The following is a 27,365-nucleotide window of genomic DNA, read 5'->3' on the forward strand; positions in this document are numbered from 1 at the left end:
GATATATATGCAAAACAAAACTTTCATAACCTAAATTGTCCCTGAATTAGCTGAAATTCAGGTTAAACTTTCACAAAAATGTATTTTACACGAACACACACAGATTTGTTCTTTTTTTTTTTTTTTTTTTTTTAAAGTAGCAGCTTTCATTAGATTTAAACATCCTCCCTGCCAGACTGTGAAACTAAACACCATGAGGACTTGTACATGAGAAGCAGGGAGGGAGAGACACAGACATGCCTGGAAAGGCCTTGATCCCGCCAGCTGGTGTGCAGCCATTAGAGTCTGGCCACGTGAATCAGATTGAAGAATCAGGGCCTAACATTGCCTGTGTTTATCATTTGTGAGAGTCTCTAGAGATATGCAATGGACATATTTTCTAAAATAAAAAACTGAGTTAGGTGCCATTTCTAAATCTACCAGTAAACAAACAGCACAAATGAGAAGAAGTTAGATTATTAAAACTGAATTTTAAAATCTACAGTGATATTAGCTATAAGGCTGCAAACTCAATGAGTATGAAGCAGATTTTGCACAGCAATAGATTTAACACTTTCAACCTCTTTCAGTAGAAATTGTGTCCACAGCTGGGTGGGACAGTAATTCATCTAAGTACTTCTTTCTGTATTTTCCCATAGACAAAAAAAATTTGATAAGACGTTTGGCTCCTTCCTGTTGGTCAAAATCAGGTCCCTCCACAGCCAGAAGTAATACAAATTTCTGCATCAGGAAGATAAATGAGGAAACGTCATACAGACAAGTTGTTTAACAACCCATCACTCAAATGCCATGTTCACCTGACTATTAAGTGTCTGACTAAAATTCCTTTCTGTTTCATTAAAATTGGACAAGAATGATGCACTGTCGTCTCCCCAACCAAAAATATTGCTGAACACCACACACAGTGGCAAAAACATCAGTACCTTCTATTGGAACTTCATTTGTAACAGCTTTCTACTGCCTCTCCCTCTCTCTCTTTTTTTTTTTGGGGGGGGGGGGAGAAGGGGAAAGAATCTAGTAAAGAAACATATTCCCATTAATCACTCTCTAAATCAGTGTCACTATCTTGTGCTGACTGCAGCGTTTGTCAAAGATGCCAGATCAACATCACTGAGAAACGAAGTCCTGTCCTGTGGATAATCATGTAGAGAATGGGCAGCAAGCCTCACTCAAGAGGGTAGGGTGGCCTTCATACTCTATGACCTCGTCACAGAGACAGTCAACATGGGTGCCAATGGGGGTAGTGACTGAGATGCGGATTTCAGTCCACTGGGAACTAGACACCTCCTTCAACTTGTTTAAAATTTAGGTCACTAAACAGACAGGAAATGAAAAGAAGTCTGTGGGTCAGACAGAGTGCCATGGTACAGCTGCATTTGGCATAGCTTAGAAGAGGGGAAACAGACATGCATTTAAGTCACCTTTATGCTTCCAAATCCTGTTCTCTCCTGGTACAGCTTTCTGAAGCCTGGGAAGTACGCTAAGTTATGTCTGGTTGTCCTGACCCCGAGGGGCCACTCTGGTAGTGGAGCATCAGTTGGTTGCAGGGATAACCTGGCCATGCCACCTATGCCCAATACAGGAGGAGCACATCTACTCTACACACTACCTGGGGATTCTCCTCACACCAGAGAAATTCTGAGAGGGCCAGTTACAATGGCTTTTTCAGTTCTGTGGCACCAGAGGGGGGAAAAGTACAGTGTATCGTGGACAATTAGGTACTTTAGAAGGTAAGACTGAATGGGAAAGCTCAGCAACAGCATTCAAAACCACTTAGCGTTCTTTTCAGACAGAAACTATGAACTACTTACATGGATTGGATTATTAAAACATTCTCCCAAACCTCCAACACAAACCGGTGAATCTGCTGCTAACTGTGTCACAAAAGCCATGGAAATACCCAAGAATGTGATCTATCCCCTCCTCCCCTCAAAAGAAACAGAAAACAAAAAGTTGCTGGACAAACCCCAACATACCTCATGGAGCGCACCAGCCTAGCCAACAATGTCCGTTTTTCCTCATTTGTAAACTTCATGACACCAGGAGTTTCAAACTTCTGTCGGATCCACTGGCATTGCTCCACATCATTGATGAACATGAATTCCAGTCCAATGTGCTGACAGTATGTATTCTGGGAGGTAAAACATGAAGTCTAGAAACTTACAACTTTGGGAGTTCATGGATTGGGAGAAGTAGGACAGATATTCTAAAACTAAAGCAAGTAGTTTATTTCTGTTATCATTCCCACCACCATTCCGTTATCATTCCCTGTATTAAAATGTGATTTCCCTTCCCTTTGTATTAATTCTTTCTTGGGGCTGTAAGCAATTCAATTCTTTTACTAAATCCTGGATTAGGATTCCCAAGCCCCACAAACTTTCCCCACAGAAACTAATATTTCAGACACTTGGAAGCTGGAAGATTTCTCGCAACTGGTAATAATCATTTAAAAGTAGGTCAATATATATGCCCTAAACTAATTGATGAAGTTAATCTAACTGACAAAAAAAAAAAAATGTAGCCAGATCACGGTCATTGCTTTGGATGCTTCAGGAAAAAATTCAAATTGGTTATCAGAATTTATCCAAAGGGTTTTTTAAAAAAATTATCAAATGAAATCAAGTAATAAAGACAGTGAAAAGACATTTATGAAGCCCCATACAAATTGTTTGATAGCTGGCAATTCTTAAAAGGCTAGGAATCCATTTCAGATTTCCAACTAAATTGAGAGGGTAGGGGAAGTAACCTAATTTTGTCTTTGATACTGGCAAAATCAACATATTTTGGAAGTAACTCTAGTTTGCCTTTGTGGGTATTTAAAAGTTTTCTATTATTTATTTTAGAGGAAATGTTTACTGGAAAGATATATTATACATAAGAGGAAGTTAACAGGAGCACCAAATACAGAGATTCTTACAGTAAAAAAAGCACCAAACCAAATATACAAGAGTGTGAGATTGTGATAATGTTGACAAAACTAATCCAAACTTCTGCAATTAAATTTTTTTTCCCTTTATAGCATGTTTCGTTTCATGAGTATGTGATGTGCAAATAGATTTTAAAAGCCTGGCACTTTTAAAATTGCCACGCAAATAGCGGGGAGATAATACGGTCAGGCACAAAGCAACTTTAAAAGATCCATTCTACGTCTGCAACGTAGAAAATGACCATGGATCCCCTACAGTGTCCCTGTATGCGCTATGAGTCCGATCCTGCAAAGTGCTAAAGAGCCAGTGGTGACAGCATTCAGTACTTCAAAGGAGCATCCAGCAAGATCAGGCATTGTACTGATACGTTTCTAATGCTATCTGCGGTCTCATTTTGGGTTCTTCCCACATTATTCTCTTAAACACTTCCAGTTTCACTGAATTCATACAGCATAATTACATCAGCTATTGGGGAAAAAAATATAACTATGCGGGGCAGGGGGGGAGGGGAGAACCACTATCATACAAGCTGTTTCCAATCTGTATTGGAGTGGTCATGAGTTTAGGGCCCAATCCCAAAGTCATTACACCAGGAAAAAAAAAAAAAAAAGTCTCACAGATGTCAAGGCTGAAGGATTGAGCTCACAATGCGTCCTGAGGAAATGCATGGAATGGAAACTAGTGGCTTATAAGGAGTTTCTCTGTGACAGACCCAAAGAAAACACAAAGAAATGTTTTAGGGGCCCTTATCCTGCAAAGCGATCAGCTAGCAGGATCCCTTTGCAGGAATAGGGCCTACGTTAGTATTGTGCTGCCATGGCCCACCACCACCTCCTACGTTACACTGGCATTTGAAAGATGACCCGACAGCTTCTACCATTTATAGAAACTCTAGGGCAGTGGTTCTCAACCTATTTACCCAGCCCACAATGTGTTATGTGGGCTGCATCCAATACTACCTGTTTGGCCCTGAGGATGTCACATGGGCTGCAGCTCTGTGCTGACTGGGCCGCAGGTTGAGAACCACTGCTCTAGGGTCACCTTGAATGCCATCTGAAGTTCCCTCATGTGTCCTATTGTCAACTGAAGTGGAATGGACCAATTTTATAATATACAAACTGACAACAGCTCACTTCCATCTGGATGAAAGCAGTTACACAAGATATATCGCCACACTGACCTCCAGCCGCTTGATGATCTCTCGTAAAGAAAGAGCAGTCTCATCTCCTCCTATGAAGGTGATTGTAGGCAATCGAAAAACCTTGTCCAAGTCAGATTCATGCAACCCATACAGCCCTACAGTGTGTCAATTGGTGAGAGGGGGTGGGGAGACAAAAAGCACAAGCTAAACAGACAGTATGTCCTGGTCAAGACAATACACAGTGAAAGTTTAAGGCTGCTGTAAGACACCTTACCTTTGGAGAAAAGGGAAAATATTTTGAATTGCCAGATTGTAATGAACACCACACACTTGGAGAAACCCATATTTAACAAGCACATTGGCAGAGTTTTCAAGAGGTTTATCAGATGAAGGAGCAAATCTCATCTATTAGATCGGTATCTGCTACGCAAGCAAGTGGTACAATATTCCAATGGAAGGCTGCATGTGACAGAAAACCTTCACTAGGGGGAATAACATGGCGCCTGCCCTGTGTTCCAAGTTCCTACTACTATAGGTTTGGTTTTTTTTAAATTTCATCTCAACTCACTTCTGCCATGAAATGTGGCAACACAAGAAAAACCAGTTTTAAATAGATTAAAGATACATATGTAGGTTAACCCATCACACCATAACCCTTGTCTTAGCTTCCCAAATTTTTACTTTATGATCCTCACTGATGTAATTTCTAAATTGAAACTGGAAGATTTTTCAGGGAGGGACTGGATGATTCCCTTACGACTACTTTTTTTTGTGCCCAATGCATTTTTGGTGTCACAAAAATACATAACACATTTAAGTTCATTCCAGGTACTTCTGGCAACTCTCCTCTTAAAATCTCTCTTTATATTCTCTTGAAAACAATGATTGATCCATAAAATTGTATTTCCTGAAACTCTTTCTAGAATCTAAAAGTGTAAAAATTAGAAAGTCTGTAAGTAAGATCATGACAAATAAAATAATTAGCAGTCTTTTAGCCAATAGAATGCTTTTATACAACCACTGGCCAATACAATAAATTACTGTCCACATTGCCTAAAAATAGCAGCAGCAGCAAAAATCAGAAGTAATTATACAGGCTGAAGAAAATCCAGATTGAAGGAATAATATATGTGTTTATCAGAGATGCAGCAGAAGCTGGGCTATAATTGCATTGCACACACATTCAGTCCTTGGCTTTTGAGAGTGCCAACTAGAGTGCCAATTAGTCTTCAAGATGGAGATATTCACTGAGATTATCAATTTATCTTACACATGCCATCAAACATCTTATCTAGGTTACATTTGACCTGGAAACCCACAAGGGAAAAAAATCTCAGGGTCTCATTTTAACGTTAGGAGGTGAAATTGACCCTGTCTTTGCTATTAGTAACAGAAGTCCTACCAATAACTTCAGATTTGAACCAGATGGTTTATAAATCAGAGTTCCTCTCAAGGCCAGATACTGTGAAAAGAATGCATCATCTCCACCCTTGATTTAGGGATCTGTGAACCTGCCGAGGCCAAGAAATCAGTTTCTGCCAATCTTTAACCTATCTTTTGCAGTTCCAAGAAATGAGGTATAAACAAGACCAACCAGCATCACAGCATTGCTCAAAGTACATGGTGAGGTAACTTAATCTTAACCCATTATAGATTGAACACATACTGTAAGCAAGTACTTTAGCATTCATTGACTGACAGCCTGAATAATACCCAGAGATCTAAGAGTTCACAAGGAAAGGAAAAAAGGATCAGTGTTCAAATTCTAGAAGGGGAGAAGAGAACTAAGCAATGTAAAGGCCAAACCACTATGGAATTCAGTGTACTACTTACCATGCAACAGTGTCAGTTCATTGATATTGTTATTACTAATACGTAATCTTTTCATTTAAAATAAAAGTTAAGTAAGTATAAATGGTAACTAGATAAATAGCACTTCATTTTTCACTTTAAATTTGAAAAAGGCACATATACAGACATACATAGAATTGAATCAGTGCAATTTACTAGTACTTAAGAGATTTGGTTCTGAGTCTGTGACACTAAAGCAAAGAACACAGTGCCACCAACTTTACTTTTCTTTGTTTCCTTGCTGACTCACTCTCTGACTTAGCAGAATTTTCATGGGCAGTCATGCAAACAATGGAACATGTAATAGAAGTGATGTAGGCACAAATAGCACAGCTGTGTCTTTTACCTCAGCACTGCAAATTTACTACAGCATCACTTCAGGTTTAAAGGGATAGGGACCTTTGAGCTTAGACCTCACTGAAGGTATTTTTTAGGCATTACTATTTTGCAAAATGTGTTCTCGCAACTAGCTGTATTGTAAATATAACTCCTAAAGGGAACTGATGCATGGGACACTACATACAGGAAATATGTGTTGCTGGCCATCATATTCAAGTATCTTGTGTGGTCATTAGAGGCTCTTTGTAAGTTTCCCTATTGGTCTCAAGCTACAGGGGAACACTTAGCACTGAGCTTGGGAATCCCATTATCCACACTCCAACTTTCTTTTTCTAACAACATATTCATATCATACATCCCACAAGACACATGCTTACATGGCACCATCCCTTCTAAACATGCCATCCCTTCCTGTTTCAGATTGCAAGTATCCAGTTTCTTTTTCCATGTGATGTCACACTACTGATAGTTTTTCAAGATGCCCAGGATTTCACATCGCATTATTTCTGAGGTTCAGAGAAGACACGCCAATGGTCTGCACTGAACTTGTACTCAAAGTCATGCTAAGGTTCATGTATGCTCTGGATATTCTGAAGCAGAGGTTCTCAACCTCTCTCTTTCTGAAGGCCCTCCCCCCACCAACATGCTATGAAAATTCTACTCCCCACCTGTGTCAGAACAACTGTTTTTCTGCATATAAAGGTCAGGGCTGGCATTAGAGGGTAACAAAAAGGGAAATTGCCCAGGGTTCCGCTCCACAGGAGCCCCTGCGAAGCTACATGGCTCAGGCTTCAGTTTCAGCCCTGGGTAGTGGGGCTCAGGGCCTTGGGCTTCAGCCCCATGCAGTGGGGCTTTGGCTTTCTGCCCTGGGCCCCAGATAGTCTAATGCTGGCCCTGCTTGGCAGACCCCCTAAAACCTGCTCATGGCCCCCCAGGGGGTACCAGACCCCTGGTTCAGAACCACTGCCCTGAAGGACCTTTGTGCTCTCCCTGCCATCTCTCTTCCCAGCAGGCTGAGAATGAGAACATAAACTAATCTCTCTTACGCAATGCATGAGTCTGGGAGCCAAATTCATCAGGGTTCTGATGGTGCCTCACATTGGAGGAAATAACCACCTCATTTTAATCAAAAGTGCAGACTATTTTTCACAATGAAGATAATACAGCTGGGATCCTGAGTGCTTGAGGCTTTCCTTTTACAGAAAATGTAAACAACAAAGAGAAGAAATGAAATCATCCCAAGAGGGGGAAAAACCCTGCACTCCCCTCAAGGCAACGTGTCACTTTATGAGAAGGAATCACAAAATGACTCCTTGACCTGCATAAGGCTAGCTACTAGCATGACTCCCATGAAGCCACTAACCTGCACCACTGACAATGCGTGTAATGCACCTTCTTCACCTTGCCTGGGTATTGAGCTCTCACATAAAGCCACCAGAGACTGGTCAGTCAAGTCACCTCTACTGTCATTTAGTCTGTGATTAGCATGACAAAAGATATAGATCACCCCCCCACCACGAGTAGGTCAAAGCTATGTATTTCTGTATTATGTGTATCACTATGTATTTTTGCCACCTCTGTTTTACGTTGGAACCCTCCTCTTTTCCCACAATCCCTGTGACAACAGCCCCTCCCATCTACAGCTGCTTTTTGTGCCTTGCATTTCAACAGGTACCATAATCAGCAGTAGCAGACTGCACATAGTATAAGGTGATGCAAGTATTTTAATTTTAAACTATATTTTGTTAATTTTATATTAATTTAATAATACAGATATTACTGCTCCTCAGGTCCTAGCATATCATAATTATTTTGCTTGTACCAGAGAGCAGACTCAGATAAGGGAGACTCCCCAAGGACTAAGAATGGGGTTTCTTCAGCTCTTTCTGCTCTAGCAGAAATCATGATCATGTTGCTTCATCTCAAACAAATGCCATCTAAGAAAGCTAAAGCAATCTTGGAGAACCAGGACACACTGCATTATTCCTCTAAGACAGGATTTCTGAAGCTGGAGTCCGGGTCAGGGAGTCATGTCTGGGGCTGCTGGCTCCAGCAATCAACTCCCCTCCCTCCCAGCACCTCCTGCACAGAACAAGTGTTCAGTGGTGTGCAGAAGGAGTGGGAGGAGCAGGGACGGGGTGCACTCGGGGGGGAGGCGGGGAAGAGGAGGGGCAGCAGGGCCTGAGGCTGAGCAGGGGGTTTGGGAGTCTGTGAAAAATTATAAATCAAAATGGGGGTCCTTGGATTGCTAAAAAAAGTTTGAGAACCGCTGCTTTAAGACACCGTTAAGTGATGACTGCAAGACTGAGATTAACAGTCAGTGTTCAAAATTTTACAATCTCCATTTTCTTCTTCTAAGATACAGCAGGGATCAGCAGCCTTTGGCACGCAGTCCGCCAGTTTGAAGAATCTGTCAATTTGAAGAATCTGTCCAAGCTGTATCCTGTATCTCAGGGACTGGCAACTTTTGATACGTGGCCCACCAGGGTAAGCCCCCGGCGGGCCGGGCCGGTTTGTTTACCGGCCACGTCCGCAGGTTCGGCCGATTGCGGCTCCCACTCGCCACGGTTCGCTGTCCCAGGCCAATGGGGGCTGAGGGAAGCAGCGGCCAGCACATCCCTCAGCCCGCGCAGCTTCCCGCAGACCCCATTGACCTGGAGCGGCAAACCACCGTCAGTGGGAGCCGCGATCGGCTGAACCTGCGGACACAGCAGGTAAACAAACCGGCCCAGCCCGCCAGGGGGCTTACCCTGGTGGGCCATGTACCAAAGGTTGCCAATCCCTGAGATACAGGATACAGCTTGGACAGATTCTTCAAATTAAGAAAAGAAGATAGGATTCATATTGAGAGGACTAAGACTAGTTTGGGCATCTCTTCATTTAGTCAGAAAACTTATATCAAAACTTTTTAAAAATACGTAGCTTCTGTATCATTCACAGAAAGATTCATTCATGGAAATGCACAATCTATTGTTCCACAGAAGTAAATAAGGAACAGGAAAAACTATCAGTCACTGAACTATTGTATTAAGATTTTAGCATGTTTATAATATCACTCTAAAAAAAACTTTAGGACAACATGGTTTTTGGAATATATCTAAGTCATAACAATAAGACCATATGACTAAAAATAATAATTATTAGAAACTAGCCCTTATATAACAATGAATAGGATACATTTTGTATTTGATTCAGTTGACAATGAAGATCTCTGCTGCACGGTGCTCAAACTATAGTGATGTGCAATTATAGAAATGTCTATATCTATTAGTCGCTTTAGATGTGGTCCAGAACCATGCACTGTGTATGATTGTTTCCTGTCCTTTTAATACACTAGGAAGATACTATGGGCATTGTGTAACTGTTCATTTACTATGCACTTGTTCTTAATTCTGTTGTCCCCTATACCCTCCCCATAATAAAAGTTCCAACTAGATAGCATGCAGTGGCAACCAGCTGCAAAGGGAGAAGCTTCATTGGAAAGATTTAGCCATCTTATTGTAATATAAGTGTGCAAATTGCCAAATTTACATCATATATTACCATCTCATCAGCCAATCCATACTCTGTTCTCTAATGTTCTAAAAGCATGCTTGATCGCCCCAAGCTTGGAACAATGAGCTATAGCTGCTTCTACAAATAGGTAGTGCAAGAATGAGGGAATTTCAAATTTCCCTGAGGAGTGGTCACTGGTTAGAGCCACAAAAAACGTACCACAATTAAAGCAAAGTCACAGTGATTTATCATAAAGTAACCAAAAAGGTTAGAGGAATATTTTCACTAATTAATAGTTGTCCTATCTAAGAAAAACAGAACACTCAGTTGTTGTAATTATCTTGCCTAGTGACTCTCTCTAGAGGATACATTGTACCACAAGACATGCCTCTGGCCAAACATATTGATTTATATCAAAGTAGTTTGCAGTTCTCACCCAGTTTATCAATAGTAGTGATTAAATCAGATGGAACAAATGAATCCAAGTCTGCGTCCAAGATTCCTAGGGGATCCAGCTGAGCCACATGATGTCCACGGATCTGTATGGGTGCAATTAGGTAGGAAGAGGGAGGAAACACCAAGAAAAAAAAAAATCATGATAAAGTCAGTAAAAAGGGAGAACTTGCCAATAATTGTGCCCCCAACACACAGATAACTTATGGAATCATCAAACATACACACACAAAAACCATACGAACAGCCATACCGAGCCAGACCAATGGTCCATCTAGCCCAGTAGCAGTCAACCATCCCTCAGAGTTAGAGTATGATTATCGTCCATAAAATGATAGCCGGTTATCCCAGGTGGATCCACAGGTGGTCAATTAGACCAATCCCTGACCCACAGGTCTTGTCACAGTTGGGGCAGGCATTTCCCAATGGAAAGGCAGATTTGAATTGTTGGGTCAGGCTGCGGTGCATTCTTTCCTCCTTTCCCGTTTCTCTGTTTCCTGTTGTCAGTGGCCAGTGCCAGATGTTTCTGGCAATTGGAGGGTTAGGGACATCCAGTGCATGGGGTGGTGTCCTGACCATCTTGGCTAACAACCATTGATGGATCTATCCTCCATGAACTTATCTAATTCTTTTTTGAACCCACTTATACTTTTGGCTTTCACAAAATTCCATGGCAAAGAGTTCCACAGGTTGATCGTGCATTGTGGAAAGTACTTCCTTATATTTGTTTTAAATCCTGCTGCCTATTTTCATTAGTTGATCCCTACTTTGTGTGTTATTGTGAAGGGGTAAACAACACTTCCCTATTCACTTTCTCCACACCATTCAGATTTTATAGACCTCTAACATATCCCTCCTTAGTCATCTTTTTTCTAAGCTGAACAACCCCAGTATTTTTTCTGCCCTCTTGGAGGATGCTGGTCCACACCCCCTAAGCATTTTGTTGCCCTCCTCTGCAACTTTTCCAATTTAATAATGGTTTGGGGATTTTTTGAGATGGGGTGACTAGAACTGCATATAGTATTCAAGGTGCAGGCATACCATGGATTTATATAGCAGCATTATATTTTCTGTTTTATTATCTCTCCCTTTCCTAATGGTTTCTTACATTCGGTTAGCTTTTTTGATTGCTGCTGTACATTGAGCGGATGTTTTCAGGAAACTCCAAGACCTCTTTGAGTGGTAACAGCTAATTTAGATTCCATCATATTATATGTATAATTGGGATTATTTTTTGAAGGTGCAATACTTTGTCCTTAACGTTGAATTCATCTGTTATTTTGTTGCACAATCACGCAGTTTTGTGAGATCCCCTTTGTAACTTTTTGCAGTCAGTTTTTGACTTAACTATCTTGAGTAATTTTGTGTTGTCTGCAAATTTTGCCACTTTGCTGTTCACCCCTTTTTCCAGAACATTTATGAATATGTTGAACAGCACAGGTTCCAGTACAGTACCTTTGGGGACCCCGCTGTTTACATCTCTCCACTGTGAAAACTAACCAATTATTCCTACCCTTTATTTCCTATCTTTTAACCAGTTACTGATCCATGAGAGGACCTTTCCTCTTATCTCAGGTCTGCTCACTTTGCTTAAGAGCCTTTGGCAAGGGACTTGTCGAAGGCTTTCTAAAAGTCCAAGTATACTCTATCAACTGGATTACCTTTGTCCACATGCTCGTTGATACCCTCAAAAAATTCTAATAGATTGGAAATTATGTCTCACCATTTACCAAAGCCATGTTGATTCTTCCCCACCGTATCGTGTTCACCTATGTGTCTGGTTGAAACTATAGCAAAGAACAAAAGTATCAGTCTGCCTAGTACTGATGTTAGGCCTACTGGCCTATAATTGCCAGGATAGCCTCTAGAGCTGTTTTTAAAAACACGTGTTCTATTAGCTACTCTCCAGTCACCTGGTACACACGCTGATTTAAGTGATAGCAGAACTAGTAACTGTTGTAGGTAACCTATTTCATATTTGAGTTCCTTCAGAACTCTTGGGTGAATACCATCGAGTCCTGGTGACTTATTACTGTTTATTTTATCAGGTTGTTCCAAAACTTCCTCTACTGATATCTCAATCTAGGGCAGTTCCTCATATCTGGCACCTAAAAAGAATGGCTTAGGTGTGGGAATCTCCCCCAGCTCCTCTGCAGTGAAGATCAATGCAGAGAATTCATTTAGCTTCCCTGCAATGGGCTTGTCTTCCTTGTGTGCTCGTTCAGCATCTCAATTGTCCAGTAGACCCACTGACTGTCAGGTTTTCTGCTTCTGATGTAAAAAATTTTTGCTGTTAGTTTTTGCGTTCTTAGCTAGTCACTCTTCTGATTCTTTTTTAGCCTGCCTCATTGTACTTTTACACTTGCTAGAGTTTATGCTCCTTTTTATTGCCCTCAGTAGGACCAGACTATCAATTTTCAAAATATGCCTTTAACCACCATTTTTTCCTCCATTATTTAGTCACGGTGGCATTTTTTGGTACTCTGTTTTGTGATTTTGATTTGGGGTATATATTTAGTTGGGGACGGACACACACACACCACTAATGTAAGTGTCACAATATAGTGCCCTATGAAAAGAACTGAAAATAAGGAGTACTGTCACTGGATATATGCCCCAATAATCCCTATTATGAACACTGACCTCAACACTGGGGACATAAGCAATTATGTTCTCTCTATCTTGCTTACATTTCAGTTTAATTTTTGAATTGTACATAAGCAGCAATTTCTGATAGACGTTACAATTTATCTATGTTCTGTAAAACTCTGGGCAAATTTAAGGAACCATGTACATATCTTATAATAGTAATAGGATATTCTTTTCATTTCCCTTTTCAGGTACTAATATAAAGCTTCCAGACACAGCTTATTTTTTAAATTCATGGATAAATTATGAGTCACTTGACTACAATTTCATTCAATATATTAGTGTCCTAAACATCAGTGAAAATAAACTAGAAAGCCAAGGGCTGAACTAGAATTTCAGTACAAAAGGTAGCAACTGTGAACATTTCGTAAAATGCAGTTGTACTCTTAAAAGTGACTCTGTAAAAATGCCATTGTGGAGTTTGGTATTTGCATCTATTTTCCATATGATATGTGCTCTGTTTACAAAGAAAAAAAAAGAAAAAAACCAAAACAAAACAATTGTTCTATAATTGCCAGTCTTATAAATTTAGCATAGATCGAGCCAGGGTTGTCGTGCATCATCACCAGTATTAAAAATTCTGTGGGTCACATTGCGCTCTTGATGACATCTGTGCAACCCCATTGTTTACAATGGCTACACATCTGAGCAAACAATTCTGTTGATGATACTCAAGATGGAACAGAATCTTCAGCTCCATCAGTGTTTAGCTGTGTTTGTTCTGCAGCATTAACAGAAGAAGTAAAAGTAACTCATTTGGGGCACTAGTATTAACAGCTATAATTCTGAAAAAAAAATCTGTCAATTAAAATGGTGCCATTTTACGTACATCTTTTTAGCATAAAGCCACACTTTCAAAAAAGAAGTTTGGAGGGAACTACACACGCCAGAAAGGAAAATTCAGCATTTCATTTCTACAGCAGCTATATATGCATATGAATACAGGGCACTTTGTGTGTAAGTCTATTTGATGCTTACTTGGTTCATTGAAAGCACAAAACAGTAACATTGTCTATTACAATATAAAATGCTAGATATAGCATATACGTTTTCTTTTTTCAATTGCTACTTCACATTGATTTAGTTTACAAGATACAAATAGTGGGGGTGGGAGGGCGGTGAAGAAATTCAGGTTCAATGCTGCAGCGGTGTGGGAAAAAATATTTTAAAAAATGTCTTCCCCAACCACTGGGCTAGGATGGACATCTCCAAAGTCATGCTGGTCTCTCACATGATAGGGTCATATTCTAATATCCTGATCTCACTGAAGTGAGTGACAAAATTCACTAATTAACACCAGGAATTCATCTTCAGGGCCCAATCCAGCAAACACTTCTGACCAAAACCTAATACTTATTACTGCGAGTAATCTCATCTGAACTCATGGTAGTAAACAATATGCCCTGTAGGTAGAGCTTGCAAGATTGAGCCTCTCAATAGATTTCCATTGGGTATTATTTTTATTTTCTGTCACTTACAGGTTTTATCCTGATCAACTGCACAAACTCAGGAAAGAGGGAAGTAATAAAAAGCAAAGGGAAACAATTTTCTATGGATATTAACATTTTCAATTATCTCCTGTTAATTAATCTCTGTAATAGATAACTATTCCAAGACAACATAACATAAATCATGTGAGGTATAACAGTAAAAGTCTCACAAAAAGCCATCTGGCAAAAAAATTATTAATTATTACACACAGTGACAGTAAATGTCAAAAGAAGCACTTCTGCACCACACTTAGATTTATCATTTGAATAATATTTCCCACTCTTGGCAAAACACTTTCAAGACACGTTGTTTTTAGGGACACATGTAAATCACAAGTCTGATAGTGCTCCCGGTTTGCAAGATTAATATTAAAAATAAGCTAAATTATTGAAATAGAAAAAAAAATTGTGAGAATGCTGTGCGAAGAATAATGCATACAAATTTACAATGTGTTGTGAAATGAGTTAATACTTTACATATCAGTTCAAGAGTGAATGCACAGAAGGGAATTCTTTTCAAAGGTGTTTTAATATTGGTTTCCTCCTCACCCTATTAAGGAAAATTCCAACAATTCAAATAAACCAATTTAAGCTTAATTGACTCTCCACCTTCAAAATCAGGAGGTTCCCCCATCTGTTTTGTTCTGCAGACCATTTCATAAGAAAACATTTAATTCTACTGACCACTAGGACAGGCTTCTTTGACCACTCCACCCAAAGTAGCTTGAAAGCCTCTGTTTGAAATAAGATATAACAGAAGAGGACATGGAAGCAGTTTGTTTGTGCCTTTTATTATTGTGCTTATTATTAATCAAACTTTTTTTTTTTTAAATAAAGAACTCAACTGACTTCTTGAGATTACACCAAAGTTCAGCCTGTGTTTAGAATCGGCTCCTACTCACTGCTGTGTCAGTGAGGACAAAACTCAAACCTGGGGAAACCAGATGCAGGTTCCAATGGTAGTCTCTGGGGTAAATTATGCAGTGAAGTGAGTGGTAATATAAAAGTCACACATCAGGCATAAGTGGTACAGTGGTTTTACCTGCCTCAATTTGTCAAAATGACTAACTTACATGTCATAGGTGGTGGGGAGTGGGGGTGGTAAAGAGGTGCAGCAGAAAGCAACTGATGGGAATGTCCAAGATATGGCAAGCCCCTAAATAATCTGTTATAGGTTGCATTACTTTATAATTTACACCCATTTTCTTACCAATGTACATCACATAGGACCACTGCTTTTGGCCCTACCTAAGAATATACATTCATACTCAATCTTTGAGCTTGCTCTTCCCAGCAAAGAGCTCACAACTTTGTAATGTTCACTATTATTCCAAGACCCTTAAATTCATGAAGCTTCAAAGAATCACAGCTTGCAAGCAGAAATAATTGTGCAAAACTATTGATGTAAACATTTATTAGCTACCTTACACTGGACAAAAAAATTGCACTGTAAGAGTAAAAGCAATTTTTAAAAATTAAGCGTCTCATTATTAGGAATAATTAACAAAAATATCATCTTTAAGATGAGCATCTGAAGCTTTATAATATGACTGAGAAAGTACAACTTCCATTTCAACATAGATTAAATCAAACCTTTCAAAGTTCTGTAGAACAAGTTCCATATTTTTCAAAATTGATTTACCCATTTTTTTAAATGACTAGGTTTTAAACTTTGTTAAAATTCAGCCACACATTTAAGGAAACAGAATGAATCATACTCAAGTTTTTAAAATCCCTGTTTTACCATCTATTCAAATAGGAGCTGAATTAGGTCATCTTACTCTACATTGTTTCCCAGAAATCATGCTAGGAACAGTCTGTACAAAAGCATATTTTAGAGACCCATTTATAGTTACAGGGAAAGAAAGAAAAAGTGATGAGGCATTTCCATGAACTACATTAAAATTAATGGTTAAGATAGCATTGTAATTTAGTAAATATTAAGTAAGATTCTATAATTAATCACAATGTAAGGCATTTTAATCAGTTATTTTAATGGAATTGTTTGTCACCCGTAGAGAACTAATACAGAAGGGCAAAACACAAAAACCTCATATGGATCCCCTTCAAATTGCCTGAGGCAGGAATGCTCCTATTCAAAACTCAGGATCAAATAATTTTGCACTGGATGCAAAATTTGAACAGTCCTATTTTTCAATTCACATATGGCTGAAATTCTTGAAATAATGTTTCTTGCAAGATTTCAGCCAAAGGTGGTAAAAATCTCCTACTTAACTGTTCTTGAGAGATTTCCACTACGTGTGCCCCAAAATTTCAGGCAAACAATGAATAAGATTTGGGTGTAATTACAGAACTTAAACACTAGCTCTGATTTGGCTTCAAACGTAAACATAATCCTACTCAAGAACAGAAGGATACAGGACTCTGAAAAAGGAGAATGAAGTTTGAGGTGATCACCACAAAGACTCAAGACTTTCTCCCTCTCTCCACATTGGTTTCAGAGTGTGGTAGCAGCAAAATAAGAAAAATATATCAATACAGATATCATCCCTGTCAACATCTCCAGATGGTAACAGACTAGAAATTTACATTAATATTCATATACAATTTTTGCATAAATGTAAGCACACAGATTATCAGAAGCATGTGCTTTAGATTTATTATGCCTTGTGGAAAGATAAGGAATCCTATAATTGATCATCTATATTATGAGAGAAATCAGGAAATTTACTTGGAAACATTTTAGTCTTTTTTTGGGGGGTGGGAAGGAAGGCAAAGGATTATTAACATAAATTACTATCTGATTTTGTATTAAGTCCTCCTTCACAGAATCTAGAATCCGGTATTAGAAAAAAGCAGTACATTTACTGAATTTCCCAACAGAAGGGCCACAAAGCAGTCTACTACAAAAGCACAAAACTAGCAAGTCCGAGAAATCAAAAGTTCTCCATTATATTTAATTATCTGACAGAGAAGCATTTACAATTGATAGCATCTCTTCAAGACAATTTATAAAGAGCATTAGATACATCTATAATCACCAAAATGCTTTTAAATAATCCTTTCATTATTTTGTCATGGAGATGCCTACAACAAACAAAGACACCTCTATTCCATCAATTACATCAGGGAATATAGAGTCCCAAATAACGGAAAGTTGTGTTTTCTGGGTATTTTGTTTCCAACTGCTTTTTTTAGCATCAGAGTAACCAAACATTCTGTAATTCTTGCTGCTACTTCAACAAAATTTTGCTATAGATTTCACACAAGTGAAGGAACAATAGGATGGTGTGAAACTGACCATATTTTTTGCATAGTCTACTTTTATTTAAGTGACTTCCATGACATGACTATTTATATAGGTCTTTGCACCTATTTACCATACTGCAGAATGCATTCATTTAACACTTAGAGTGGAACACATTTAGCACAAGGACAAGGATGCTACTTCTCAACTACATGATACCATAGAATGAGCTGAAAGGGAAGTCACAAAACTATTTTCTCCAACTTTCGTATTCACAGTGATCAGGATTCACATTTTGCTGAATTTGCTCGCTCATTCAAAGTATACTGCTTCCTTTTTCCTAGGGCAAGAGAACTCAGAGCTTATAGAAGGTAAAACTGATACAGATCACAGTGGCTTTCCCTTGTCTGAAAACAGACTCAGATAAAGCAAAGCACACTGTGGAGGACAACAAAGAGTGTCACTTCACTACACATACCTTAATAAAAAAATAAGACAGACATTCATTCAGCTACAGTTTAAGCTACTGCACAATATGCAACTGTTTTGCAATAGATTGTATTATCCCTTATTACCCAAGAAAAATCTGCTCCAGTGAAAAAGCTGGATTTCAGAACATTTCTTTATTCTGACTCAGTTCTCCATCTGGATGGAGTCAGACGAGCAGGTGGAGCTGAGGACCAGCTGTGTTTTGGTGAAGAGGCCAAACCCTAGAGGTACTCCAGTTCCACAGTGATGCGTGAAATAAAAGAACCAAGATGAATTAAACGGGCCCTGCTCGGATATGGACACCCTTTGCAGTACTGTCACTTAACTTCTGTGTGTCCCGTGTGGACAACTGGGATAAAGTTATTGGTCTCTTAAAAATGTTTGAGGACCAATCAATATGTATTGCAGTACCACTCAGGGACCCCATTATAGATCTGAACCTCACTGAGCTACGCATTGTACAAACAGTATAAAAAGACAGTGCCTGCACCAAAGAGTTTTTCCATCTGTTTTATGCCTAGATTGTACATACAGACAGAGGAAACACAAGAAAGCAATCCGTTAATATTTGCAAAGTGCTTTTAAAAGGAAACTCCCTCCCCTATATACTGATAAGTAGCAATAGTACACTTACTTGATATGCTCTGATCAATGACTGCACAGCCAGGTGGTCCTCAACTAGTTTTTCAGCTTTACCTGGTGCCTTTGCCAATCCATGGCTCTGAAACAACAACGCTCTGCTTTTTGAAAGGTCTGGTAAGTGTGTCTGGTAAGCTTGACCAGGAGGAGCTCCAGCGTTAGCGTTTCGGAAAAACAAATCCCAAGACTGGACAAGGTTGCAGAGAAGAGGGATGAACAGAAAAAGGGAAGGAAGGAAGAAAATTGCTTTGTTAGATCAAATAAAACCCATGATTCAAAGCAGTAAACTTTAAACGCGACAGTGAATGTGGCAACATAATGGCTATACTAGGTCAGACCAATGGTCCATCTAGCCCAGTTTCCTGTTTTCTGACAGTGGCCAGTGGCAGATGCTTCAGAGGGAATAAAAAGAACAGGGCAACTATGAAGTGACCCATGCCCTGTTGTCCAGTCCCAGCATCTGGCAGTCAGAGGTTTAGGGACATCCAGAGCATGGGGTTGCATCCCTGACCATATTGGCTAATAGCCATTGATGGACCTATCCTCCATGAACTTTTCTAATTCTTTTTTTAGCCCAATTATACTTTTGGCCTTCATAACATCCCCAGGCAACAAGTTCTACAGGTTGACTGTGTGTTGTGTAAAGAAGTTTGTTTTAAATCTTCTGCCTATTAATTTCATTGGGTGACCGCTGGGGGTCTTGTGTTATGCAAAGGGGTAAATAAAAACACTTCCTTATTCACTTTCTCCACATCATTCATGATTTTATAGACCTCTATCATATCGCCTCTTAGTTGTCTTTTCCTAACTGAAAAGTCACGGTCTTTTTAAATCTCTCCTCATATGGAAGCTGTTCCATACTAATAATTTTTGTTGTCCTTCTCTGTACTTTTCCCATTTCTAATACATCTTGAGGTGAAATGAGGTGACAAGAACGGCACACAGTATTCATATGGGTTTACCAGAGATTTATACAGTGGCATTATGATATTTAGTCTTATTATCTATCCCTTTCCTAATAATGCCTAACATTATTAGCTTTTTTGACTACCGCTGCACATTGAGCGCATGTTTTTTCAGAGAACTATCCACAATGATTCCAAAATCTCTTTCTTGAGTGGTGACCGCTAATTTAGTATGTAGAGTTGGGATTATGTTTTGCAATTGGCATTACTTTGTATTTATCAAACACTGAATTTCATCTGCCATTTTGTTGCCCCAATCACCCAGTTTTGTGAGATCCCTTTGAAGTCGCATGCATTTTGTGATGCAATTTCAGACAAGATTACATATACACTGCAGGGTATCCCCTCCCACCCTCATGTTCTGTGGCAACTCCATGGTACCAGCTAAATGTAAACTATTATTGCTGTTTGATTTCTAGGGTTTTGACTTCTGCCATGCTACAGAGCTTTCCATTATGCCACTGAAGAATGAAATACAAATGCCAGCTTGCTACCCGTTCAGATAAAGATGACCTGTCAGACAGGCATTTCAAAAAGTCAAGAAGAACAGGTTTTATTTGCAGGGGGGAGATGGGCTGGTTGGCTATTTTAGAGAAATCTAAAGTGTCACACTGCTAAAAGCATAACATTATCCATCTAGGCCATTTACCTATGATGCTAATGCAGGCAAACATTAACAGATATATAACCAGGAAAGTTCTATCATTGCATCTATAAGCTCTAAATCTGAAAGTCTTGATTAATAAAACAGGTAGGTTTCTTTAATTGTATTTAAGGGTTTTTGGATACTCCAGTAGTCTTCTCTTCAGGGCCAATGCACGAGCTGTTCACTCAAGTAGAGGTCTTATCGACTACATTTAGAGTTTTGTCTGAATGAGTTCAGGAGTAGGCTCTTTTCTTCAGCATCTCAAGATATTACATAGTCAGCCAGACTTCAGGGCTGTGATTTCAGGGTTATGCAAGTGGCTCTGAGGCATAATTTACGAAGATACTCATTTCAAAAGTCAAAATGTCACAAACAAAAGATCCACCTATTTGCATCAATTAGTCCTATTCAAATGTCTCCAGATAAATGCAAATGGTTATGATTTAAAGTCATAATATCCAGTTCCCCCTACAATTAAAAAGCCTGGAGCTAATTCCTTCCCTGTGGTTATATTTATTTCTCAGGCAAGACATACAAACTCCTTGAGGTACAACACAAATGTTGGCTTAAATGTAATAATACAATGAATAAGAGAAACCAAGACAAAAATCCCCTTCTTTTTCCATCACCACCCAGGTTCCTGAGCTATATCGTTTCAGAGGAGAGTGTTGCTCTTCTAATCTAAACACATATGTTGCCACACATCATTAAATGCTTTGATGATGACAGAAGTGGACAGCAGAACAGGACAAAATAAAAATAAAAACAAAACAAGAACAATCTTGCATCACCAGGGGCTGCCTGTTCCACCTCTGATTTTCATCATTGGATTGGAAAAAATTGTTAATACTTCCCCCTTTCCCCCTTGAGCTAGCCAAACTGGGGAGATTCTATTTTAAAAATTTTAAAACAGAAATGGATCTAATTAAACAAATACCTAATCTGAAGTCCTGGATATTAGAACCTCCATTATGTTTAAAAAAATAAAAACCATCATCGAAAAAACCCATCTGCATTGAACCCTTACAGCAAAATATCACACCAGCCATCACATTTTAAACCCTTTGTCAGATACAGAACTACCACACAACTTGTCCTCACTGTTGAAATAGGAAGACTATGTAACAAACATTACTGGAAACCAAAAAGGACAATTGTGATTGTTTTCCAATAGATGGTATTTTCAGATTCGGTAGAAGGTAAATGCCATGATATGGAATTTAATTGCAATGCAGTCTCACTAGGCCAACTGTTAATCTTTAAATAAAGAAAAACCCTGAAACGTTAGCGAGACTTCATTTTTCCCTAGTGGAACCGGAGTCCAAACACATGCGCTACAGAAAGTCAGAACAATATTGACTACTTTGGAGACATGTTTTCTAAACTCTTTTACAGCTAATGGATTTGATTGTCCATTGTAACCAAAGGTGCAGTAACCAGAGGTAGAAAGTCTGCCCAGTGGGGCCCAGGGAGTACAGTCCTTAAAGTGGGTCATGCTGACAGGAAAGAGGACAGGACAGGGCACCCAGGATGCACTGAATCAGCATATCTCAAGCTAGCCTCAGCCCACAGTGCTCCAAGAGGCTCCAAATGCAAGTTACAGCTATTCTCTTCTCATGGTACCCTTGGAGAAAAAGGGGAGCTCCAATGGTGCAAGCACATGCATGACAGTAACCAAGTTCCCTCCCTACGTATGGACGCCTGGGCCCATGTGTCAGAAGGGTTCCATTCTTGGGTCTGACACAAACTTGGGTAACCCATACAATCAGTCGGTGCCTGAGCATGCCCATCTGTAAAGTGGCAATATTGCTTCCCACCTCCCTGGGGTTTAGTGATATTCAATATTTGTGAAACACTGAAATCCCAGGGCCAGGTATTATTTCAGTGGCTGGAGCGGACACAAAATGTTATATGTGGTTTAGATTGGGTGTTTTAACAGCCTGTAGGCTCTAGAGTCTCTGATGTTCTTTATTCTTATTTACATTAATTTTAAAGCTATTTGCAAACAACTAGCAGGATTGTGTTCTCTATTATGTAGTTGCTCCGCTGTATTGTTCCAGGGAGCCTGAGTGACTGAAAGTTCTGCACTGTATACACATGGCCCTGAACTGGCATAAATCAGAGCAACTTGATAGCCCAACAGAGGGGGCTCCGCTATTCCCTCCCCCATCCACACCCATTAAACTTGATGAAGCAAAGCAACACTTCTCTAATTCCTTAGAATGCTTTGTTCCGTCTCCAGCCACTGGATAGGTTTTAAATGCATCACTTTGGCTAAGCAAAAACAGGATGGATACCTTTCTTCCCCCCAAATATGATTTTTTCCTGAAGTTATTTGGTATTCATGCTAATTTTAAGCTAGTAGCAATAACCCACTACTTTTAGAAGCTTATTCATTCACGAGAGGAATTCAGTTTGTAGACTCAAGAGCGCGGTCAGGTACACTATTGATGAGCTGCAAACGTCCTCACCCTTTAGCCATCCCATTTATCTAGGGAAATTCAGACTTCTTAGAGAGTCATATTTTGTCAACTAACTCAGTAGTTTTGGGGTTTTAATTCATTATTAAAATTTCCTTTCTGAAATGCACAGGATTCAGAGAAACCAGAGGAAATGAGCTAGTCTTTCAACCAGATGTCACTATCCATAGAGTTCTGCCCAGCAGGGTACTTGTACCTAGGGGCACATTGTCAAACACCTATACCTTCAAAAATGGTGCCAAGCAGACTGTCACCATCTATTTATTCAGGATTTATATTTAGTACATTACAGGTTTTCCGATCTGATGCTCATTGATGCTGCTGGTTATGTAGAAGCTCCTCCTCTACAACACAGCCTCCCACGCAATGCCCCTGACAGCTAGATACATACCTCACTTTGCGGGGTGGAGAAATATTTTAGTAGGAATTCAGTTGCTTGTCATCTCCCCTCCCCCCCCCCCACATTTTTCCTGCATAAGGGAATATTTGAACCCAAGAGGTGGAAATCCTTTCAACTCTCATAAAAAACTATTCTGAAGTCACTGAAAAAGAGGTCCTGGTCCTCCCCATCAATTAGGTGTGGGCACAAGTAGATAGGTTGAACATCTTCATTTAATCCTTGAATGCTGGGCCTCCACTGTATCCTAGAACAGGTACTAGACAGACCAAAACTGTGACTATTCCAGTGTAGTACTAAGTCCACATTTTACTAATATCTTAAGAAAGTTATTCTGATTCTAGCGTAGAAAATCTGAGAAGGCCTACAGCCTGGGTCTCAGAAGTGCACGTCTCTGGAGTGATAACCTTCTACTCTGATGTGGTATTTCTATAATTCATGGGATACTAACCATCTGAAATCTAAATTCTCTACTAAATGATTCCACATCAATCTTCAAGATCTAGGCCCTGATCCTGCAAACGCTTATGTACATGCTTAACTTCAAATCCCATTGATTAGTTAGCATCTATTCCCATTTGATTAATCCCCTTCTAACTAAACCCTACCCAAACAATTCAAACAACAAAATCCAGACAGCTATTTGGGGAGGGTTGAACTTTTTTTAAAAACAAAATTAGCAACATAAGCAAAGCATTATCACATAAATTCATTGCTTCAAATCAGACACAAGACAATCTCTTTATCCAAGACAGTTTCAGCAGGATACTGAAACAAGATCTTCAGGGTATATAGTAGATTCTAGATGACTGGAGTTGAGCTGGTAAACTGGACTGCTCATCCAAAGTACTCCGTGATCACACTTGTATTAAGAAAGGTTTCCTGAAAGAGCTCTTCCATATAGTTACACAGAAAGGAACATTAAAGATTCACACATTAGAGTACACTGAACTAACTAAGTTTCAGGTAGCGAGAATAAGGTAGCTTAATACAGCATTTATTAGTGTCCTTTCTGAATGATCATTAAAAATTAAGAAGCTTCAAACAGCTTATTAGTTCAGGTTTCTAATTTTCACAGCATATTTGACATTTGATATTCATAAATTCTAAGTTACAGTCATGGAAGGTACAAATGTAATACATTGTTTTTATATCTAAATGTAAAACCTTGTGAGAGACATAACAGTAAAAGTTACGTCTCTCACAAGGTTTTACATTTAGATATAAAAACAGTATATTACAAGGCAGACCAACAAGCAATGGAATAATACGGCTCTAGACAAATGGTCTTTGAGGCTGTTGGTGGGAAAGTCTATTCAGAAATTATTAACAAGTTAACTGTTTTTAAGGTTTATAACCACAGACCCCGTTCCCGCTATGCAAATTCAATATGACAAACTACTTCAGAAATAGCTTCAGAATGGTTACATCTGAAGATACAAGCAGATGAGGCACATGGGGCCAGGGGGTATAAGTTCACTTTTGCTATTGATGTTCTTGACTGTATTGATTTGCTGAGCAGGTTTGACATTTCATCAGAGGGGAGGATAAAAACACACCATTTAGCTAAAGAAAATTAGTTTTTCCGAGACACACATCCATCAAGAACTTCAGAAAATTGTATGGTATCAATCTTGAAAGACATCACAATGAAGTCTTCTGGAGCTCTTGTGCATCAGATTTTCTCTCTACCAATGAGGCTTATCATGCAACTGAATGGATTGAGATCCACCTAGTTCCACAGCCTTTCCAAATTGAAAAAGTAAAATTCTTTAAGATAAAAGTATCACCACAGATCTGGTTATTTAAGTTATAGTACTAGGAAGAACAGACTATCAGCAGAATGATTACATTAAATGCAGCTATATAAAAAGGAATTAAACCTTTAATAAGTTTTGTTGTGTCCTGTATTTCAACATTTTTTCCAAAGCAGCAAATTATTAAATAAATATGTGCTTTTACTCTCAAACAAATATAAACACAATTCAAATGATTCAATGACAGTGTTTTGTTATTACTTACTGTAAAGCAGTAGATATCAACATACATAAAGGTAGGTTACTAGCTATTTTATATTCTAGCATCACTCCAGAAAAATCTAAAGTAGTTTTATTCTAAAAAGCCTATTTCCATGTTCTGCTAAAATGTACTTTGTCCTATCATGAAAAGGCAGCACAATAAAGCCTTAGAACATGGTTCCTTGAACTTATTTTTTAGTTTCACATTCATACAGCAGTCGTCTCTCTTTTATAGAGACTGATTTCTAAGCATACAACATAAGAAAGCAATTACACGCTCACGGTATAGTGGCGGCATACAGGAAAACATGGTAACCATTATGTACTCAATATCAAACCATGCAGTTCTGTAATTAATCTTGTAATAGTAATAACTGAGCCTTGACAAGCCCCCTCCCTATGATCTATGTCCCTGACACCACTCTATGAGCAGAAATGACGACACATTGTTAGAGATCATGTTATTTTATGACCATAGCTGTTTTAGATACTGTACTACTTTCAGGAGGAGGAAGATGAACACAGAGGAGTACAAAAGCAACTCAGAAAAGGATCAACTGGGGTGAGGGGAATGGGGGTTTAAAATAGTTTCCAAGAGAAATCCCATCGCACTTTCCCCTTCCCACTCCCCTGGAAAAATTATCCTTATTCTCTCTTCAATATTCCAAAAATCTGCATAACAGAGAGATCTGTAAGTGCCAACACTGATGACAATGAGAGTGTCAGTTTCAGATTCATAATTACATTGCAAACAGAAGGTTTTAAATATATATATTACACACACGAGCAGCCACACCTTCTAGCACCCTTCTGAGAAAAGTAATGTAGGGAGCAGAGATTCATGGAGATTTAAAGGAGTTTCCAGGAAGAAGTGAGCGGAATCAGCTTAAAATCTTACCACCTCCCAGATTCAAAAGGAGACATCCTACAGCTCAGCAGAGGAAGTCCAAAGTAAAGGGAAATAACCCCTTGGTACAGTATCCAAAATACTCAGATTCACTGGCTTTTATAATTGTCATAAGCCTGATGCAAAATCAGGCCTTTGCAAACTATGCTGGACATATTAGTTTCTAGTGCTGCCCAATGGGTTAAGGAAACATTCAAATTCTTAACTGGTGTAACACAGTACTTTCCATCAATAAAATATTAACATCTTAAGTCTACTACATCTTTCTTGCTTTAGGATGAGTTCCTTGACTCCCTTAATGGCCTGATTAATTTGTAAATTCATCTGGATTCACTGAATGATATGAAAAACATCTTCTGTGCACTTATCTCTTTAAAGTGACAACGTTGACTTGAAATCAAGTCCATTTTTACAAGAGAGCTAAATGTAATCTTAGCGATTATACTTGTTAGAGTCTCCCCACAAATTTCTGTGGTTTCTCTCCCTCTCCCCTCCCCTGCATCCCTCCCACCATTTAAACAAATGGAAGAACTCTTTTTTTCCCCCCTTGCTGTTGTGTGAAAAACTCTCAAACAATGGGGGATATTGACTACACAAGGGGGAAAAGTGAAACTGGCTACAAGCAAAATAATATCAAGTGCAGAAAGAAAACACATTGAAAAAAATATTTGTTTTTCAACTAGCATCTTTCATTTACATAAATCTTACTAGTGTTACTTGTAACACCCTAAATAAAAATGTTCAAAAAAGTGACTTTTAAGTTGATTGTGTCCCTTTAAACATTCACAATGGCTGGTCTAAACATACCCAGCAGCAGTCTTTTAAAGTTCCCTTGCACCCAGAATTGAGTTAAGAGGGAGAAAACTAAAAGCCTCCCACAACCGCAGGAATGCAACCTAAATTTGCAAATGCCGCCTTTAATTTAGGCATGTGCAGGATTACGTGAGCCACATACTTGTCCCTGCACTTTGCAGCTGTAAATAACTGCATGTACACTAACACCTGCACACATATGTAAGTGCTTGAATTTACGCCTGCAAAACCTAATGAAGACAATGAGTTTTGAAACTGCAAATTTTAACACTCATGTAAGTCTAGGAGATAAAACTGAAAGGGTTAGACTTTACATGGCATGCATACTGGTGCTGTGCCAACAAAAGTGCAAGCGCAAATATATGTGCCTACACACAAATAAAAGCTAGGTAGAAAGCCAGCTAAAACTTTACCTCAGCAAGTGTAATGCAATAGATTAAGAGTTACCATGCTCTGAC

At 39.0% G+C, this 27,365-nt stretch overlaps 1 protein-coding gene across 2 annotated transcripts in view; it reads right to left on the bottom strand.

The window, feature by feature from the left end:
- The window catches only part of OGDHL (oxoglutarate dehydrogenase L), a 116,007-nt gene that overhangs the window by 62,550 nt on the left and 26,092 nt on the right, over window positions 1-27,365 (bottom strand). For both annotated transcript variants that reach the window (XM_084635419.1, XM_084635418.1), the window contains exons 3-6: window positions 18,677-18,868; window positions 10,190-10,292; window positions 4,108-4,223; window positions 1,977-2,131 (exon numbers count right to left, since the gene is read on the bottom strand). In XM_084635419.1, coding sequence (XP_084491545.1) covers window positions 1,977-2,131; window positions 4,108-4,223; window positions 10,190-10,292; window positions 18,677-18,868 — 566 coding nt within the window. The remainder of the gene's footprint in view (window positions 1-1,976; window positions 2,132-4,107; window positions 4,224-10,189; window positions 10,293-18,676; window positions 18,869-27,365) is intronic.

The sequence above is a fragment of the Lepidochelys olivacea genome, assembly GCF_965140295.1.
Source record: "Lepidochelys olivacea isolate rLepOli2 genome assembly, chromosome: 7".
NCBI lineage: Eukaryota > Metazoa > Chordata > Testudines > Cheloniidae > Lepidochelys > Lepidochelys olivacea.